At 37.4% G+C, this 20,830-nt stretch overlaps 3 protein-coding genes across 3 annotated transcripts; 1 reads left to right on the top strand and 2 right to left on the bottom strand.

The window, feature by feature from the left end:
* Positions 1–2,346: 2,346 nt before the first annotated feature.
* On the bottom strand, positions 2,347–6,688 carry slc3a2b (solute carrier family 3 member 2b). The gene is made up of 9 exons (XM_083563791.1): positions 6,542–6,688; positions 5,601–5,828; positions 5,322–5,512; positions 4,507–4,680; positions 4,318–4,412; positions 4,074–4,213; positions 3,609–3,915; positions 3,474–3,518; positions 2,347–3,055 (listed from the first exon to the last, which is right to left on the bottom strand). The coding sequence occupies exons 2-9, from the start codon at positions 5,801–5,803 to the stop codon at positions 2,705–2,707; spliced, it is 1,506 nt and encodes a 501-aa protein (XP_083419917.1). The 5' UTR covers positions 5,804–5,828; positions 6,542–6,688; the 3' UTR covers positions 2,347–2,704.
* A 4,642-nt stretch (positions 6,689–11,330) lies between these two features.
* On the top strand, positions 11,331–14,529 carry banf1 (barrier to autointegration nuclear assembly factor 1). The gene is made up of 3 exons (XM_083563828.1): positions 11,331–11,446; positions 13,060–13,223; positions 13,868–14,529. The coding sequence occupies exons 2-3, from the start codon at positions 13,098–13,100 to the stop codon at positions 14,012–14,014; spliced, it is 273 nt and encodes a 90-aa protein (XP_083419954.1). The 5' UTR covers positions 11,331–11,446; positions 13,060–13,097; the 3' UTR covers positions 14,015–14,529.
* On the bottom strand, positions 14,199–20,517 carry gng3 (guanine nucleotide binding protein (G protein), gamma 3). The gene is made up of 3 exons (XM_083563829.1): positions 20,359–20,517; positions 19,283–19,382; positions 14,199–16,897 (listed from the first exon to the last, which is right to left on the bottom strand). Exons 2-3 carry the CDS (start codon positions 19,379–19,381, stop codon positions 16,769–16,771), a joined length of 228 nt encoding a protein of 75 aa, XP_083419955.1. The 5' UTR covers position 19,382; positions 20,359–20,517; the 3' UTR covers positions 14,199–16,768.
* Positions 20,518–20,830: the final 313 nt, after the last annotated feature.

Below are 20,830 nucleotides of genomic sequence, written 5' to 3'. Positions count from 1 at the left end.
TGCGCCGCATCCTTAAAGAGACAAGACTCCGTCCTTTGCGGTAAAAACTCAGGGATGGGGTCAAAGACTTGTCTAAGTAGCCTACATCTTATTTCTAAACGATTTATACTTATGTCTTGTCACAAAAATATCAGTCATAGTTGGCACTATTGCGCTCTGACCCCCAGCTTGGAATATGGGAAGAAATAATTTTACTGTGCTGTAATGTATATCTGACAAATAATGGCTATTCTATTCTATTATATTATATTATATTCTAGATGATGGGGTCAGATCTCTAAAACAACAGGTCTTGTGGGGTGTCCCCGGTATGCAGTGTTTATTACCTACTAAAAGTGGCCAAGGAAGGACCTGTAAATTGGCGTGCCCAAGGATCAGAACACAGAACACAGGGTTTATCATCTTTGCTGCATACACACACTATACGGACAAAATTATTGGAACACCTGACTTTCCCAGCCATATGTGGTCCTTACCCAAACTGTTATAGCAAAGCTGAGGGTGCACAGTTGTATAGAGTGTTTCTGGATGCACTAGTATGAAATTTTCCCTTCACTTAAACATGAGACCCAACCCTGTTCCAGCATGACAGTGTCCCTGTGCACAAAGCAAACTCCATGCAGATATGGTTTGCATGGGTCAAAGTGGGAGATCTTCTGCTATAGAGTGTTGACCTCAACCCAATTGAACGCCTTTGGGGTGAATTGGAACACTGACTGCATCCTAGGCCTCCTTAACTCACCTTCATCAGTACATGATTTTACTAAGCACAAATCTCCACAATCCAACATTCCAACATCTACTGGAACATCTGAAGCACATAGCATAATTATGACCAGGTGTCTTAAAACTTTTGGCAATATAGTGTAGCTGTGTCCACTGCCCACCACAAATAATGCTTAGAATGGGCAAGTGAGCATCAGAACTGGACCATGGAGCAATGAAAGAAAGGGGCCTGGTAGCGAAGTTGGTGAAAGTTGTGTGGCAGCCTCTGGGCAATGTTCTACTGAGAAACCTTGGGTTATGTTATGTTGACAAGTCCCTAAAGTTGTTATAGACCTCATACCTCTCTTCATGTTAACAGGAGTGGCCTTTTTCAGCAGAAGAATGTTTCCTGCCACACTGTAAAAAAATGTTTAGGAATGGTTTAGGAAACATGACAAAGAGTTGACTTGGCCTCCACAAGTTCCAGATTTCAGTTCAATCGAGCATCTGTGGGATGTGCTGAAAAAAGCCATTGAGACCCCACCTCACAATTTACAGGATTTCAAGAATCTGCTGCAAGCATTTTGTTGAGATACAAAAGCACACTTTTAAAAAGCCTTTTAGAGTTATAATTTAAGAGGTCAGACCTGTTTTACTGGTACAAGAAGAACCTATAGAATAAAATGAGGGTGAGTTTATTGTTATAGCCGATCAGTGTAATGCAAATCTTTCATATAATCCAGATTGTCATGAACTCAAGAGAAATATTCTTCTAATGGCAACTAGGTTTGTTTTTGTATTTTAGTGAACCAGCAGAGATGCAAAAGTATTTACATCCTTCACTTAAGTAGAAGTATAGATACTCATGTTTTAATAGACTCTGGTAAAAGTTGAAGTACTGACTACACTTTTTCTCTCTCAAAGTAAAGAAGTTTGGACCTCACGTCATATTAAAACAAAATAATTTCAAATGTTGTTACCTGATGAATGTATCCAGGCTGAACAACCACCATATAGAACACAAAAGATGATCAGGAACGTTTCTGTTCTCAGTCACGTTTACATCACCGACTCCCTCTGCCTTATCCATGTTACCCCCAGACTTCTTGTTGCCTTGTGTGTATATATATATATATATATATATATATATATATATACACATATACACACACACACACACACAGTATATTGATTGTGTCAACAAATATATAAAAATAAAGTAACAAAACTGGTTTGAGAATTTAAGAAGTAGAAGGTACAGATATTTGTGTAAAAATGTAATGAGTGAAAGTTAAAAGTCCAAAAAAATAAATAGTGAAGTACTGATATCAGAAAAACCTACTTAAGTACAATAACAAAGTACATGTACTTTATTTCCCACCTCTGTGAACCAAATCACCTTAATGTTATTACACTCAATGCAGTAATCCTGCTGTTTAACCAATACCCACCTCAACCAGGACTGCTTTTGTAGGGAGATGAAGCTGTTCTTCTGCATGAAAAATTGCTTCAAATAAAAAGTTTCAGGGACACTTTATACATAGCAAATCACTTACAGGAAAAAAAAAAGAAAAGCATTACTGGTAAAAGCTTTTCAAAGCAATAGAGAAAATAAATGAACCAAAACCACTCATATGCCACATACTGTTCCTTTTTATTTTAATTTTTTGCAGTTTCACGGTATACAAACAACTGGATCAAACTCAGTAACATCACGAAAATTGCACTATATCCAATAAAACTTGTAAATAGGCTAAAACTTGGAATCTTTATTTTTTCAAATATGGATTAAAACAAACAAACTAAAAAAAAAAAGAAAAAAAGGGCTTCAATGAAACCATTGGTCTTGACCTATAGGGCTTTGATTTATGCACTTACATACACATCGCTAATGTATTTGCCCAATTCTGCACATTTTAGCATGACAAAAGTAACACATTTCATTAAATGTAACAATACCAGACAACCACATTTTACTCTGCACATTTAGAACAGCTATTTATGCAACATAAGGGAATTTCAGCAGAACAGCCTGTTGTGGCTGCAGCTTTAATTCGGCCAGAGTAACCGATTGGTCGGGAGCCATTGTTTCAACATTGGTACTGACAACAACCGTGGCTTTGTCAGGAAGGACATCGTGCTTCAGCTGCAGAATGACCTCTTCAGTCGGCGACCAGTTGAATGCAACTAGGTAACGTTCGCTCTGATCCCATGAGCGAAAGTATGCGAGAGCACTGGCGCTGTTGTGCAGAGGCACATACTCTCCATGCAAAAGAGAGCGCTCCTTTGATCGCAGATCACTCACGGTCTTAAAGAAAGTGCGCAGAGAGTTCCTTCGTTCAACCTCGGTCTGCAAGATAGGAAAAAATAAAGAAATAGGTTGGACTTTGCCGAACGACTTTTGTTTGTTTATTAAGTTAACTTCATGTTAGCATCCGGGCTATATAAAAGGCAAACGCAAGGTCATCAATTCCATACAATTTTAATTACTATGTAAAACATTTTGGCTTTAAATGAGGTTTAGAAAACTTAAATACATTCATGTGATATTTGTTGTCTCCAACAAGTTACACATACATGTCAGCTATATATAGTAAAGATTACGCAAACAAAAAAAAGAACTGAAGAACATCCGAGTATTTACCCGCCCTGTGGGCTAGCCAATTAAATTGCAGTCTAGTTGCATTCTAATTTGACCACCTAGATGGGACTCATTTTAAATCATGCACTGTACCCAAGTGAATAGAGGATCTAGTCATTTTCATTACCTTATCACTTTCGTTTGTGTTGGACGAGTCCCACATCACTGCATCCTAAATCGAGAAGGAATACGATCAGTGAAAAGACTTCGGCTATCACAATTACAAAGTTCTCCAAAAATCATATACATCTGGTAAAAATACCTTATCTGTTAATCCAATTTCATCACCATGGTTGAAGATGGGAGTACCAGGCAGGGTAAGCAGCAGCAGCTGGTGTAACTTGATGGTTGCAGAATCAACCATACTCGCCAGGTGTCCCTTGAGACGGTGGCCCAAATTCCAAGCGAGTCGATGCCCATTCTGGGAGTATAAAGTCTGCACAACCTGACCGACTGTGGCTCCAGATTTGCCAAACAGGACATCAGAAAGGAGCAAATCAACACCGGTCTGATTTAACACCATGTTCACCTGATCAGGAGATGTGGCCCTGGTAACACCAATTAAGACCCTTCAAAGAAAGAAAATACAGACATGGTTAAAAAGAATAGATAAATAAGAACAATAACCAGCTATTTCAAAGATTGAGCTGAAATATTTAAATTGTATAAAATATCACACATATAGGAACTGAGGACAAAAGATACAAAGGTGGTGATTTACGCTTACTTTTTGCTCTCCTCTTCGGTGTGATTATTGACGGTATCCCTGATGCTAGCCCAAGTCAATGGTGCAACACTGGCGACACGTTCAACGCCATATAGCAAGACACCATCAACACCTTTCTTCAGCCAGTAATCAGTAGCAACCTGAAAGCAATAAAGGATCAGCAAGATTAAAAACCAGCAATCTGATTTTTAAGAACAGCAAGAACAAAATTTTGGCTATTCCTAAAAACAAAATCATTACACACCTTGACTTTTTCTGCCACTTTAGCCACTGAGGAGTTGGAAAACCATGGCTCGGTTCCTTTGTAGTTTGGGGTCAGATCCAAAACCACAGAAATACCTGATCAAAGGCAAATGAGCATTGCAGCATGACTGTAGCAGGCAGAAAATATGCACTTAATATTGTTTTAACGGTAGCAAATTTAGATACTCACTCTTCTTGCGTGCCGCCCCGATAAGTGCCTCCAAATCGGTCAGATTGCCAACAGCAGGATCAACCTCAACCAAATTCAGGTCATCCAATTTTTCAGCAGTGGATACATGAATAGGACCTATAATCAGACCCTTCGCCTTGAGCTGCGACAGAGAACCGACCTTTGCCTCCAAACCTGAAAAGCAGCAGCAAGTTATTTCTTGCATACAAAACAAATACTGACATCCAATAATATCCTGCTTTATAATTATAGGTCTACATGCGCCTCTTCATGATCATATTTTGGGTTCATAGCAGGAAACTTTTCCACTGCTGTAGTACAGAATTAAAAAAAAAACACTCAAGTGTAGCTGAAGCTAAAATGAATACTAACTAGTCAAAGCAATTGTAATTCAGATGGAACAGTAGTTCCAGCAAATACTCTTGAAGGAAGCAAATTAAAGTTTACAATTATTTGAAAGTATCACATAGCAATTAGGGAATTGCAATCAAAAGATACATCAAAAATATATTAAAAATCAAGAAAAAAAACAAACAAAAGAAAACGACCAGGGTCAGAAAGTTCCACGTTCCCTATTAGTCATGAAAGCAGCAATAATCTTGAACAAAGAACATAAGACTGATATGGCGCTCACGCTCATTGAATACATTTTAAGTGTCACCTTGGAGAGTGATGGATTGCTACAGCTGAGTCACAAGAACAGGAAATGTCATGTGCTCATGAATGTTTCTTCCCCAAAACTAATGCAGCTGCACTAAAATCCTGAGAAAAAAATCCAAACGAAAGTTTGAAAGTCTTTTATTAAAAATGTTTACCTTTAAGTCCTTCAGGCCCAGCAAATGCATCGACATCTCCGATCTGGTACAGGAGCCCATTATCCCACCAGTTCATCTCAGGAAGCGGTTTGCACCGAGGTGCCTGTATAATGATGACGATGGCGCCGGCAAGCATGCCAAGCCAACCAAGCCAAAAGAGGATGAGGAGTGCCCATCTGGCTCGCACCCACCTGGACGGAAAACAGTTTATATTAGCAACAGCTCAAGGGGATATAAAAAAAAAAAATAGAAATGTACCAACACGTATAGGAGACATACCCTGGTGTGCCGGCAACTTGTAACAGCTCCTCCTTAGACAGACCAGTGAATTTGGACTCTTTCTCCTCAGGAATCTTGACCTTCACTTCACCGTTTTTGACAGTCAGACTGGCATCACCGTTCCCAGTCGTCATCGGCTGCCTCTCCTGCTCCACCTCGTTCAGCTCCACGTCCTTCATGTCGACCTCTGTGTCGCTGGACATCTTCTGCACTGTCTCGGATCACGACCTAGAAAAGCGAGAGATGAAATGCTCACACCACGTGTTTTAGACATCAAAAGGTGGAGTCGCGCGCAACCCGGAAGTCGTGTTGCATCAGTATAACCATGTGTTACGTCAGCGTCCATTCATTATCATGGAATAAATAGGAACTGGGTTTAAAACTAGTGTGTTACTGATTATGATTTATTTTATACTAATAAATGATCAACCAGACCAGATATTATACAAAAGAAAAATAAGAATTACCCACTAATTAGAGTTAAATGAGTGATTAATCATAAACCGAAAATCATTCACACAATTAATAAACTCAACCACTTTGAACACATTACACGACACCTTTTTCTTCAATTACTAATAATAAATTAAATATACATTTTCTTGTCAAAAAGAATTTCGATAGAAAAGGCAACAATCCCTGAGGAAAAACAGGCGCAGTGCGTTCAAATGGAAAACCGGATCGGACCGGTTCCGCCTCATTTAAAACACTTTTTTCCACATCATTTAACAACAAGAAGAACAGCTCAAATAAAAAAAATAAAAAGTGGCAAAAATATTTTTCAATAAATATTATTACAGCGTCATTGAACAATGCGGACACTTCGAACGAGTCAAATGAGAGTCAAATATATATAGTAAGCTACCGCGTCAAATTAGGATTTGTTTGTAATGTTTTTTTAAAGCTTGTATTCATTGAAAATAAAGTATTTAGATATTTACCGTCGATATATTAAAAAAAAAAAAACTGTCAAAATATCGTTATAATTCGTTTGTTCAAAATGCGCCCTGTTTCCTTCTTCTGTGTTCATGGAGATGCTCCGGTTTTATTTAGGCGTAACACAAGGGGACCGACTGAAACCCCGCCCACATTTAAGGTGGAACTGTTTTCCAAAAACATGATTTCAGCAAAACTGACATTTTTGTGAATTAATATGCTAATTTGTGGTTCATTTAACAAAATTGTATTACTTTATATATATATATATATATATATATATATATATATATATATATATATATATATATATATATATATATATCATCTATAACGTTTTTCTTACAGTTACACGTGCAATTTCTGTGCTACTCAAAACATGTACCAAGGCTGAGATTTGACCCAAATGCATCATATTAGTGTATATCCAGGTTTTAAATTGTTTTTAATAATATAAGTCAATTCTAACAAGCATTTTTGGTTAAATATTTAATTATTACCATTTAATGTTAAAGCAGGAGAAAGTCCACCTTAAAAGGGTCTATTTGAATGGTAGTCACACTGTGATCGTTGAAACCCAGCCAGTGGGATGGGAGGCATTAAGTTTCTTTCCTGGGGACAAAGTGGTAAACAAGATTTTAGAATTTAAATAGATTCCTTAAATAACAAGTAAACACATGGTCACGAATTGGCATGTGCATGTTCAGGTAACACACATGGGTGGTACGTATGTTCATGGGTATAGACACATGAACCCATCTGAACCTTCACCCAGATTTCCACAAGTAAACAACAGTAAAGTCATTGTCATTTGACAAAAAAAAAAAAAAAAAAACATCTCTTGTAAAAATAAAAATTTATAACTAAATAACATATTGCGCTTTTCATTCGTGTGTGTTTGTGCCAGGCATGAGATATATTTTCGTGGTACTCAGCCAACAGTATATTCAACATGGTGATTTATGTGATTGGAATCAGTAAATTCTTCCTTGCCAATTAAACAAGATAATTGGAGCGGATTTCATTCTTCGTTTAAACATTCATGACCCTCTATCGCAGGAAACACTTCAAATCCGGGCAAAAATCTGTTCTTTTTACCCGTTTATTCCTCTTCAAAAATAACCCCTTTAAAATTTCAAATACGTTTTGTTGTTCTCCGTCGAATGTTTTGGTTCTAATCACACATAAATGACTTTCATTGTTAAAAGGTTTAGTTTTTTTGTTAAAAGGTCAAAAGCACAATACAGTCAGCAAAACTGATTTCTCTAACGTGGCTTTTGACAAGTTCAGAGAACATTTTCCTTTTGATTAGATTGGGATATGATGTAATCATGACCTGACATAACAAATGACTAGTCTGCTTTTCAATGCAAATCAAGGTATTGTGTGAGATGATGAATGTGAATTGTTTTGATGTTGTTGTTGTTGTTGTTGTTTTGGCTGTTCATGCCATAAAAACCCACCGATTTCCTTGGCGAGTGAAAACATTTGACATGTTCTGCTTTTCCGAAACAAAGCCTGGTCTTAGTTGGGGAAAAAAAATAGAAAGAAAAGAAAAAATAACAGGACTGCCTGCACTGACATCTGGTCCTCGGAGCTCCTGGAATAAAGCCGTCCTACCAGGAAACTGCAATCAGATTCAGCAATGAAGCTTGGAGCACACATGTATTAGCGTTATGTTTTCTTTGTGTGTGTGTGTGTGTGTGTGTGTGTGTGTGTGTGTGTTTTAACTATAATCGGTAACTGAGGTCTATAGAACAACCAGGACATATTTTCTTCTTTAGGCTTATAATAAAAAGGAAATGTACTACTGATTTGTACCTTAGTTTGAAAGCTTAGACAAAACAAGATAAATCTGGTTCATGCTGTACACCCCTCTCTCAGAATGGAGGGCAGGAAAAGGATCACATATCATGTAAACACCCTGAAGCAAAAAGTGTCATGTGGTTCTGAGCAGGGCTTTACACAGAACGCTTAAAAAAGGGATACCATGAAGCATGTGAACCGACAGGTCGCATAGGCTTTTAATCATTTTCATATTTTTACCTTCAATTAAAGACTCGAGGCATCTCCAAATATTTGAGAATTTTTAAAGGAACCTTTTATCGGCCTGCAGTAATTTATGTAACACCACACATTAAACATCTACATTGTTTTGTTTTTTTTGCCCGTAAATAAGAAATTAGAATGAATATCTGCTCTTGAAAAAGTTAAGTCTTTTATTACTCTATTTTAGTTTAAATAAAGACTCCAGTGTAGTTTTACACTGGGAATTTCATTGCCAATTATTTGGCACATTTACATTAGCAGCATTTAGCAGACATCCTTATCCAGGGGTCTCTATAAATAAATACACTCTGTTACTGGTTCATTAGGTCAGATACCAAAAATACTATCAGTCTATAAACTCTGTTGGAAGAAAGTCCTGGTTCGAGTACTGCTCATGTTCTCCATATAATTATGCAGATTTCCTCTGGGTTCTTAGATTTCTTTCTACCACCCAAAAACATGCCAGATTGAAGGTTCGTCTGAGACAAATTTCAATGAATGTGAGAACATGTGCATACATTGTGGCCTGTACCATTCCTTACCATTAATATTATAAAATAAAAAAGGACAGATGTGAGCAGCATTTCCCTAAATTGCTTATGATTATTTCTCATGTTTCACATTTATCATGTACTGTAGTCTGCAATAATTATTATTTTTTTTTTCTGAAGGTGTAACTGACATGCAGGTGTAGGAAAAACATTTAAAAAACTGTACTTAAGTATAAAAAATAATACTTACATTTTTTTTTTCATCTCCCACATACTGCATCACTTTAGTCACCTTTTGTGCATTTTTTAATTTCTCTGAAACACTGACATTATAAATGTTTTGTCATTAGTGTTGTGCTGTTGTGTTTTTTTTTAAATCAAAAGCTTTGGTTTATTCTTCCAGTCCTGCTGTGCAGTTTTTCAGCGGACATTTGATTAAATTAGTCTCAAACATAGTGGTCAATGACCTTGAATCAATCACTGTTCTTTCCAAAAGCATTGATTGTTTGGTGTAGTTTGATCCTCAGTTTTATCAGTGATGTTTCCGTGTCAATGCTGAGCCATAGTAGTGTTTGCTAATATTTCAGGTTAATATTACTGTTTTCATGGTTTATATTTTTCGACAAATATTAGAGCCTGCTGGTTAGAAACCATCAATCCACACACCTTAACATCTCATGGACGAAACCACAGATGCGCTGGATTTCGACTTCTGCCTATACAGCTAATTAGAGCACTTGCTTTAGCTTATGTAAATATGAAAAAGCCTTTAAGTAAAGCAGGATAAAACATTCAGATGTGCAGAAGGGTACTCTGGGACCAGGTATTTGCTTTGTTATTCAGATCTAACTAGGATCTGTTTACAAAAAAAAGCAGGTTATTAATCTCAGCTCATACTAGTTTGAAGGCTATGTCTTATTTTCATTTCAGTCAATAAAGGTGGGGGTAAAGAACTCTATTTACAATTCAAAATGTCAACAAAAAAAATGGCTCTTGAATATGCTTAGCAAACAGATGATGCGGCAAGCAGTGTTGCATTCTCTCAGCTAAAGGCTGTCTGGTTTAAACCTGAGCCTGAAGTGTGTGCTGAGTTTTCACATCTGAGTGTCTGCCTGTTCGCTGGCTTTTGAATCAATTCAGTTTTATTTTATTATTATTTATTTTCACACTGGACAGCAGCTTTACAGAAAGAAAGAAATTGTAAATGTAAATGTATAAATTGCTCCCTATACTCTGTACTCTAATGAAAAAGCCAGTGGCTTTAGCAGCAAGGAAAATCTCATTCCATTCATTATAGTTCCATCATTGTTGAATTTATCAGTGGCTTCCTCCCCACACTTTGTAAAGTGCTAGTACCTGGTTTGGCTATTTTAAAATTACCCCAGGTGTGAATGAATGTGTAAAACTGTGACAATATTCAATATGCTTTGCTAAAGGTGAAGGTGATTGAGTGGCCAAATATGTCTCCAGACCTAAACCCTATTCCCAGTGAGCAAACAAATTTGGCCCAGATTTGGCATCCATCTGGCACAGCTGGCATTCACCCGGCACTGGCATACAGCACGTGGGCCAAACATGGCCCGGTATGGCAGAGGTGGTACCGATTTTAAGGCGGCTCACAAGACATGGGCCAGATGTCATTTAGGAACAGTTATGGGTATTTAACTTGGCTGGGACTTGGGCCAGTTATGGCCCATGTGTGGCCCTTGACTGGAATCCAGACCTGCTCCACACTAGGACCGTAATTCATTGCGGTATGTGGGCCAAGCAAAAGCTGGTTGTGTGGGCCGGAGCTAGGCCAGAGAAAAATTGCTATGTGGGTTGAGCACATACAGGGCATTCTCGAGCGCAAGGTGGAAAAGCGGGCATTTGTCTAACATCCAGCATCTCTGTGATCTCATTATGGAGGAGTGGAAGAGGATCCCAGTAACAACCTGTGCAGCTCTGGTGAATTCCAGTCCCAGGAGGATTAAGGCAGAGCTGCATAACAATGGTGCTCACACAAGATATTTACCCTATGGACAGTTTTGATGTGTTCACTTAGGTTGTACTCACTTTTGTTGCCAGCTATTTCGACACAATGGCTGTATGTAGAGTTATTTTTAGAGGACAAAAAAATTCGTACTGTTTTACAAGCTGCACATTGAGATTTATTTATTTATTTATTTATTTATTGTATTGAGTTGCAATTCTGCCTCTAAACACCAGGGGAAGTCAACTCGTTTTAAGAAACGCTTACAATTCAGGACAGGAAGCGGAAATAGATTTGAAAGGCGGGATCAGGAAGTTGAGTTTTAAACGCTAGCTAGCTGCAGCACGGAGTACTGCAGTGACTGGGGACTACAGGAGCTTGGACTTTTTACTTGATTGGTATTTCCTATATTTTTTTAATAAATAATGATATGAAATATATAAATAGTATATAGGAGAATAAATGACAGCTGGGGTATTAATCTGCAAGCGCGCTAGTTAGTTAGCATGATGTGTGCGCTAGCTGTATGGAATTTGTCTGTAATGTAAACATCCTAATTATTATTAATGTTATTTATTTTATATTCCGCGTCTGGTTATTTTTGTATATTTTACCTCTTCATATTTCAAACTGTTGTCTGGCTCATATTGATCATTGGCTCTCAGGTTCGCTTTCACATTCCTCGTGAGAGCTTTCGCTTTCCCTGGTGATGATTTGTAAGTGTGAAATGAATGACAAATGACACCAAATATATAAACAGACACATTTTCTAGCTTTTATTTACAAATCTGGCTTTTTCATGAATATTCTTGAGATTAAGAGCTTGAGATTACGTCATCTAAAACGTTGGACTAAACAACGTGTAGAAACGCGGGGGTGTTCTGATTTATTGAAAGCATTTTTATAATATCTGAAACTCATTAAAGTAAAAAATTTGGACCTAAAATATTACTGTACTGTTTTTATATCTTCATTCTATTTTACTTTATAAATTAAAGGGGTGTTTATGTATAATCAATAAGAAGATAAGTGATCTTATACTCCCTTTGAGGTGAAAGTATTAGGACTGTGTCGTTCGGCTCTCGGAGATGATTCTTTTGGGTTATCTCTGGGAATCGACTCATGATTCGATTCGATTCTTCTCTGATTTCTCTCTCCCTCCCCCCCCCCTCTCTCTCACACACACACACACACACACACACACACACACACACACACACACACACCTAAAGTCAGGTGAAGTAGGCTTTTATTGTTATTCCATCTATGTACAATAGTCTACACAGTGAAACAAAACAGGACCAAGGTAGAAGAGGCTTTTACTTGTCATATATACACTAAAGCAAAGCAATTAATTTTCCTTTCCATGGGGTCAGAGTGCAGAGTCATCCATGATACAGCACTCAGAATCACAGAAGGTTAAGGGCCTTGCTCAAGGGCCCAAGAGTGGCAAATTGTCAATACTGGGGCTTGAACCTCTGATCTTCTGATCAGTAACTCGCCACTGAGGTGCTATACAAGAAGACAGGAGTTAACAAAAAGTATCACGTAACGCAGAACGACACAAATCTAACTGGGGCATGACTTTAAGTACACATGCAGGTCGTGTTATCACTCAGCGGTGTCAAACTCAAACATAGAGGGGGACGTATGTAAATACTAGGACTAAGAAATTTGATTCGATTCAGTTTAATTAGTATGCGCCTTTAATAATAGACTTTGTCCAAAACCAGAGATAAAGCGGTCATAAAGTTAGAAAGTGGCAATTAGTTTGTTATTTTGTAAGTCAAGCAGTACATTTTGCTCTTATGCACATTTACCCAAAACATGCCTGGAATCTTCTCTTGTCTGGCATTTCATTAAAGTTTGGGGTTAGGTTCTGTGCTGTGGTAACTTTTAGGATAGGACAATGTTGACTTGAATATTTAGTACTTCTTGTCACTAATTTTGAACAGGAAGCAAATGTGCAATACACTTATTTATTTTTAGTTTTTTTTTTCTGTCCTCTCAGTGCGATCTTAAGGAAGGGGAAACACACCTACACCAGCAATGTCGTCAACATCACAGAAACACAAGGAGTTTGTGGCCGAGCCAATGGGTGAGAAGCCGGTGATGGCACTTGCTGGAATCGGAGAAGTGCTCGGAAGGAGGCTGGAGGAAAAAGGCTTCGATAAGGTGAGCAAACTTGTCATTTTAATCATAGAGGAAACGTGTTTGGGATCGTTCTGTAGCTACAGTAGGTGCGCACAGACTATACATCAACTTTTGGCTGCCGGCCACCGGGGCGGATCATCCGTCTTCTTATCACTGTCCTCTACATCTGCTGCTTTCAACTAAATTACCTGCATAGGTTCCCTCATCACGTCCATAAACCTCCTCTTCGACCTTCCTTTAGCATTCTCCTACCGATATACCACCCCCACCCCCTCCATTTTTAAGTCCTCGTTGTTGTTACTATTAAAACAGTCAGATATTTGAACGTTTTCCTGCCAGAGCTGCTGTTGTAGAAAATTGAGCAACAGCTTCTGTCAGTTTGGAGATTTTTATGGTGGGATACAGATGTAATGAAGCACCATGTGGCTCCAGAAAGAGCCCCAATGTGTTCACTTTCAAGCATAAGCCAAACCAGAAGTTGATACATGCGCATTTACACAAGATGTCCTCCTGTAATTAAAGGAAACAAAACAGGTTCTCAGAAGTTCTATCAAAGCTGCGTTTATAGTTTGTGGTAATGTTTGTAATGTAAGGTAATGCATGTATTAGAGAGTTTGCGAGTAGAATAAAGCTAATGATGCTTTTACTTTCTGTTCTTCTCCCAGGCGTATGTTGTTCTTGGACAGTTCCTGGTGCTGAAAAAGGATGAAGAGCTGTTTCGGGAATGGTTAAAGGATACCTGTGGGGCGAACTCGAAACAGCAAGGCGATTGTTATGGCTGCCTTCGGGAATGGTGTGACTCCTTCCTGTGATTAGGTTTTGTTGTTTTTTTTGTTGGTTTTCTTTTTCTTTTTCTTTTTTTTCTTTTTTCCCCTTTCCGGAAAGATGTATTCGTAGTCAGCACAGCTTTGGCACTACAACCTGAGTAACCGAGTCACACACACACATGATGATTATATTGCCTTGTCTGTTTTTATGTACTTGATCTTCACAGAATTCTTTTTTCCAGCAACATTTTATTGTTTTTATACTAACTGCTTGTTTAAAAAGACAGAACCTGTTTATTCAATGCTATTCACGCCATGCATGTAGCTGTTCTGAACCCGGGGCTCCTGTTGCAGATCATATAATTGCAAGTTAAAGCTGCACCACCCGGATGGTTTTTCTTTAGGAAACGGGCGACATGTTTTTACGACCTCGTACCTTCAGGATGTTGGAGTCTCCTTTTCATTTTAAAACGAGTTTTAATTGGGAAAATTTTTTTTATCCGTCATTAACCTGAAGGATGTTTTAAGAGGATGATTAAAATAAACATTATTCAGATGAACGGCTGTGATGTTTTTATGTCCAAGTGCTTTTATTCATTCATACAGAATGTATCGAAATTACCGATTGCTCTGTGTACGACATGATTAAGGTTTTTCGCTTAGCAAATACTCTACTTCTAAAAAGTAATCGAAAAAAAAACATTGCAACACTGGCAACTATTTACTGTGAAAGTGAAAACAGATGAAATACATTTTTTGTGCGTCATGCATTTTAGTTTTGAATAAACTGTACTTTCATCCGACTTCCTCTGTTACTTCTGCAACATATTATGGCATGGATTTACATATTATTTTTCATCATCAAACCTGAGTTACTCTTACGTACTTTTAAATATCTATTTATTTATGATGGAAGGATAGATAGAGATACACATATACTCAATATGGAAGGAACGATTCATATCTGCACCTTTTGAAAATCCCATGTAACATTTATTTATTGTTAAGTCCACTCTTCTGGGAAGATGTTCCACCAGTTTTCAGAGTGTGCTTGTTTAGATGTGTGCTTATTAAGTTGTAGGTGAGATGAGGAGGCCTGGGGTGCATTCAGCATTCCAATTCATCCCAAAGATGTTCAGTAGGTTTGAGGTCAGAGCTCTATATCAGGAGATCTTCCACTCCAACCCATGTACGTTCATGGAGCTCACGTAGATGTTTGGGTCTTCTAGTTTAGTTGAAGGGAAAATGCAATTCTACTGCATCCTAGACATCCGATGCAATTGTGTGCCTCCAATATTGTAGAAAAGGTTTGTTGAAGAACCACATATGGCTGGAAAAGTCAGGTGTCCCAGTACTTTTTTATCAATATAGTGTATGTCTACCACAGTATCCTGAACACAAATTCAGACTTTAATCTGTTATTTGATGGTATTTATACACCTTCAAATCTGGTAAACAGTGTAGTAATTACAGCACATGGTATATGTGTTATAAGACAGATACTAATTGATGTGATGATGCAGGTGAAAGTTATTTCTGTTAGAGTACTTTGTTACTATACTTGTGATAGTTTGACTTAGTTATAGCTGTATTATATAAATTGAATACTTTGTACCTACATAATTACATTTGAGCAAGAAAAAAAAAATCTTATATGACAAAATCTTAATGGTCTCTTCACTCACTAGCCAGACATGCTTCTTTAAAAGCTTCTTGACTTGAATGTAATTTTACTTTCTTTTTATTTAATTTTTATTTTCAATTATATTCAATGTTGTATAATTTTTTTTTACTTATTCACTACATTTGCCTTATAATAGTCTCATATACAAACTAATGAAGAAAACATATTTTTTTTATTGTGATGAATGTAACTGGTTTATGTCATATAAAGAATAACACATTCTTAGTTGTATGAGTTGGTAATCATCTTGAAGAAGCACTACAAGATTTCTTGGTGATATCTTTTATTTTTCATTTAAATTTGTCTGCAGTATTTCTGAAACCCTAAATTGATCACAAGGGTTTTTTTTAGGGGAGAATTTACAATGTTTGGTATCATAAACAATGATCTTTTTATTAGCTAACAGTCATCTCTTATCCTGCATGTGAGACGGCTGTTGGCTATTTCCATTTCAGAAAAACCGTTGGCATGTGTTGCAGATGATTTTTAAGTGTAAATATTATATAGATGAATGTGTCTCGGTTTGGCCAATTCCCCCAAAAAACCCACCTTTCGTTCCCTTGACTGAAATCTACACGCATACAGAGATACTTAAAAACAAGAATAAAAACATAAGGAATTTATAAATTTTATAGAGCGTGGGAGAGAAAAAAAGCATGTTACTTGATTGTGTAATTAAAATAACCATAATAATAAAAACATCCAACCACAGAAATTTTCATTTTCATTGGTTAGAAAAATTATGTGCTTGCATATGTGCGTGTAGTATGTGTGTGTTCACCATTTACACCATGTAGTATAGTTACGTTTGCGTCATTGCTTTCTACCTAATGTACACCTGCCTAATAAAATGGAGACGTAACGTCTCTCAAAGATCACGAAGAAACAGCGTAGCACAAAATGTCCTCACAACTTATGGATGTTAAACCTTGACTATATTCGAATAATCATATTCCAGCTTCAGAAATGTAATACTCACATTATTTGGTGTTGTGTATGTATGTATGTGTGTGTGTGTGTGTGTGTGTGTGTGTGTGTGTGTGTGTGTGTGTGAGACGAGCATACACAAATCAATCATCTAAACGAGGCTAATTCAATTCTTGTCGATTTAATGCTCAGAGGAGAGCGCAGAAGAACTTTTTCTCCCTGAAGGGGTTCTCTGAGGTGGGCACCGGGGTGATAAGGGGGTCCTCACAGGCATGGGCATCGCAGTAAGCCATCAAGTCTGCGGCTGCCTTCGATACCTGATGAAGCAAGAGCAAGGACATCAAATAATGTTTGATTAAGGCCAGTTTCTTAATATCTAGGACAGTGGTGTCCAACCCAGTCTTCACATTCAATGTTTGCTCATTCTTACTGTAGTGTATTGTGGGAAAATAAAAACAGATGTTGGGAGGGTCCTGAAACACCACTTTAGTATGATGAATACACTTTGGATGTGGGGTTCCTCTGAGGTTCTTTAGATAGATTAAGAGTCTCAGATTTAGACATTTGTTTTAATTGAAACCTTCTGTGCAAGAGAAACATAGGAACGTTAGTAGGCTGAGCTTTTTCCCAAGAGAGGAAACAGAGGTGAGTTGAAATACTTGAGATATTGAAGTATTTCAGGAGATCATCAAAGTGACTGCATAAGTAGGACAAGTCAGAAGAACATTTGAAATGAAAACAGGAATTGTTGGATCAAAAATGCAATATATACAATATATTTAGTACAATTGCACATTTTAGCCCAAATACATTCGATTTGAATGAGAAACGTTTGATCTCTGATGCTTGCTTCCTTGGTTCTAAATTGTGCACAAAATGAATTATTTAAAATTGACATTCGAAAGCTTGACAATGGCAATTGAAAGATATAAAAAGAATGGGTCCTTTATATAAATAAATATAGAAAATCCCAGTAATAATCAACAATACTTTTTTCCAATAACATTAAAGGTCCTTATTAAAAGTTTTATCTTCCACTATATATTAAACCTTTTATGAAACCTTCATGATCCAAATTACTACCAAAGACTTTTGGAAGTGACAGATACCAATCACACAACTTTTGGTACTTACATTAAAAGTAAAATTTTTTTTATATGACTGGGATAAAAATAAACCTCAAAAAGCCTTCGATATCTGTAAAAAAAAAAAAAAAAATCAGCCTTGTATACGACTCTAGAACAAACGAGTAGATTTGAGATGCGGATCATGACGACGATCACGATGACGCCAAAAGTTAGACTTTACAATTTTACCAGTTAACCAGTCACCAAAATATACACCGTTATTGTGTTCAACTGTGCAATAATAAACAATAATAGCAGGTTTTATGCAATGAATGTGCAATAACAATAATTTAAAACCGTGCAATACTACTATTACAATACTACTAAATTTTTTTTTCTTATTTTGTATTTATACATTGTGTTGTATATACTGTATTATGTTTCTGCTTTTTATATATTTGCACATTTCATATTCTTTGCTGCTGTAAAACAGAAATTTCCCCACTGTAGGACGAATAATGTTATACCTTATCTTATTTTATCTTATCTCAAAAAACCCCACCAGAATCTTGTATGTTTAACATTTATATTTGGCAACCCAGAAACAAACATGGTGTAAATGTTTACATTCACAGATGGACACTGGATGTACACTGATGTTTTAAACTGAGACTAGCGGATATTGCCTTTAATTTGCTATGTGTGCATCACGTGATCATACGAACACTGCTGGTGGCCGATGCTCACACGCCTCACGCATCAAATATAATCCAAGGATGCTTGTCATTTCTATTTTATTCCAACTGAGCATTCTTTTTTCATTTCCCTGCTTCCTCTTTTCACTTCCTAGCTCCTCTAAGTGAGGAAAGCGAGGTAAAGATGTGAATGAACATGTTGGTGTTTTAGATTATAAGTATAAGATTATAGTAATAAGATTCAATATTATTTAATGATTTATTTAGTGTTCTGTATTCATTCTGACTCTAAGTGATAGTGGTGGAGTTGATGCTTCATATGTTTACAGATGAATGTGGTTTTGTGTGTGTGTGTGTGTGTGTGTGTGTGTGTGTGTGTGTGTGTGTGTGTGTGTGTGTGTGTGTTGACCTCACTGTCTACGAATCTTATTTTTGTGTTGCTGCCATTGACTTTGCTACATGCTTCAGCAAACAAACCCCCAAAAAACTTCATCACAGGAAACACCTGCGTATCCTTGCTCTAAATGCTCTTGCTCTTGTATCTCCTCTCTTGATGATTCGTATTCCTGCACTGAATTAATTAGAAATCCGTAAACATGGTGGATTTCTTGGCCCCTTGCTGAATGAGGTAGGATTGAGGAACCCAGGAGGTATCAATTAGAGTTATTGCTTCCGATTCCAAAACTATCGAAAGAGATGAGCATTACACTCCAAGCATGTATTGTGAGTGTGTAGATTCGTGCATACTTAAATTTTGGGTTCTTTCTTTAAACGACTGTGTGACCAGTGTATTCATTAGGGGATGGAAAAATTAGGCCATTCGTATTAACCCGATTCCAGATTTGTGATATGTGTAATTCTAATTAGTCTGCGAGTCCACGGGTGGAGAAAAGGTTTTTTAAAAAAAAAAAAACAACAACAACAATCCCTCGTGTCTCACCTTGATCCGACAGAAACTAGCTTCAATCTTCAGCTGTTCCACCAGCTTCCTTGCCTGACCGACACTCATGGTGCTGTTCACAGGGGTGTCACCTTTCATCCTGCCATGCACAGAAATCCATGCAATGGCAAAAAAAAACAAAAAAGCAGCACTAGTATAAGACTATTATTGTACACAAGTTACATTTGAATAATGTTACGAATGTACATGAATTTGTATGAATTGTACTTCCTTAATTGCCAAAGGGACATCAATAAATACCTCAGTGAATCAATTTAGCTTCGTTAATTATTATACTCAATGGTAATGTTTACAGAAATCTCTCAGGTTTAGATGCGAAAAGAAGGCCAGCCTCTCTTCCACCACTTAGTTGGATCTCTTGACTTGCCCTTCCCTCAAGAGACTCATCCCCACTACCCTTCATTTACTACTTCCTTTCTAAATCCAGCCTCGCATGGAAAACCTTAACCTCACCTTGATAAGTGACAATCTGAACACAACCAATTGCGCAATACTATAAAAACACTGTATTCCTTTAGTCCGTTTAGATCCATTCCTACTGTACTGTTTCACAATTTATACCTAGGACAGGATCTGAGATTTATATTTATAGCTCAATTAATATAAACTGCTTTGTTCAGCAAGCAAATCAAGAAGACTAGATCCTAAGTGAGTTGTATTACCCACCATCAGAATGCACAATGCTGCTGGCTTTTCCCTTTCATACACGATAAACAGTTACATCATTATGTTTCTGCTGCATATTTTCATTTGTTTTCTAGTTAAGATATCATGAATTGGCTGCAGTGGATGAACTGGGCCGAACGTGTCCATGGCCACTCGTAACTAATCAACTGATTCCAAATCGAATTCGACAACTGAACGAAATCTCGATAATCATCATATATGAAAAAAGCATTGATGAGTTCAAAGCATTTACAAGAAAAATAGAGAGCATTTTCAGATTGAAGAAGAAAATAGGGATGGAAGAAGGAGGAGATAGAGGAGAAAATAGACCATTCGAGATTTTTTCGGAATTTTTCCACAATCTCCTCATTTTTCCTCCAAAATCCTACCCTTGTTGTGTTCCTCTTCTGGTGCTCGCCCTCCTCTTCTCTCCTTATTCCTTTTTTCACCGTGTGTGTTTTGCCTTTCAGTGTAGCCGGACCCCACCCTCACTGACAGTGTGGATGCTTCCCTGTTCTGTCCAGTCCAGTGCACTGCAATTCTGCTACACTGAGCATCAGGCTTTTGATGGATGCATAAAAAAAAAAACGCCCCTCTGCAGTGAGTGGAACAAGCCAGAAAGGGCCTGGGGGGCTTTACTATTCTGCAGGTTGGTCTGTACCATTTCTGCTCCAATTAGGTAGGATGAGGGGGAGGTGATGTGTGCTTGAATGAATATACCCAGCACGAAGGCAAACGGTATAATTGATAAGCACTTGCTTTTTGGCATTAAACCAAAGTGCTTTAAAAGCTGTTTGGGTTTGGTGTGTCTATTTTTTGTGCATCAGTAAATCCTGCTTCTCGAGGCTCTCGTTACCATGG

Source organism: Silurus aristotelis (genome assembly GCF_946808225.1).
Source record: "Silurus aristotelis genome assembly, chromosome: 16".
NCBI classification, from domain to species: Eukaryota; Metazoa; Chordata; class Actinopteri; order Siluriformes; family Siluridae; genus Silurus; species Silurus aristotelis.
Note: the sequence above shows the minus strand (reverse complement) of the source record. Positions and strands in the feature narration are given on the sequence as shown.

Coding starts and splice junctions, on each gene's coding strand:
- slc3a2b (XM_083563791.1), bottom strand. CDS start 5,803: ATGTCCAGCGACACAGAGGTCGACATGAAGGACGTGGAGCTGAACGAG. Junction 4,214..4,317: donor AAGTGGCAGAAAAAGTCAAG/GTGTGTAATGAT, acceptor TATTGCTTTCAG/GTTGCTACTGATTACTGGCT. Junction 3,056..3,473: donor ACACAAACGAAAGTGATAAG/GTAATGAAAATG, acceptor CCTATCTTGCAG/ACCGAGGTTGAACGAAGGAA.
- banf1 (XM_083563828.1), top strand. CDS start 13,098: ATGTCGTCAACATCACAGAAACACAAGGAGTTTGTGGCCGAGCCAATG. Junction 13,224..13,867: donor AGGAAAAAGGCTTCGATAAG/GTGAGCAAACTT, acceptor TTCTTCTCCCAG/GCGTATGTTGTTCTTGGACA.
- gng3 (XM_083563829.1), bottom strand. CDS start 19,381: ATGAAAGGTGACACCCCTGTGAACAGCACCATGAGTGTCGGTCAGGCA. Junction 16,898..19,282: donor CTAGTTTCTGTCGGATCAAG/GTGAGACACGAG, acceptor TTGCTTCATCAG/GTATCGAAGGCAGCCGCAGA.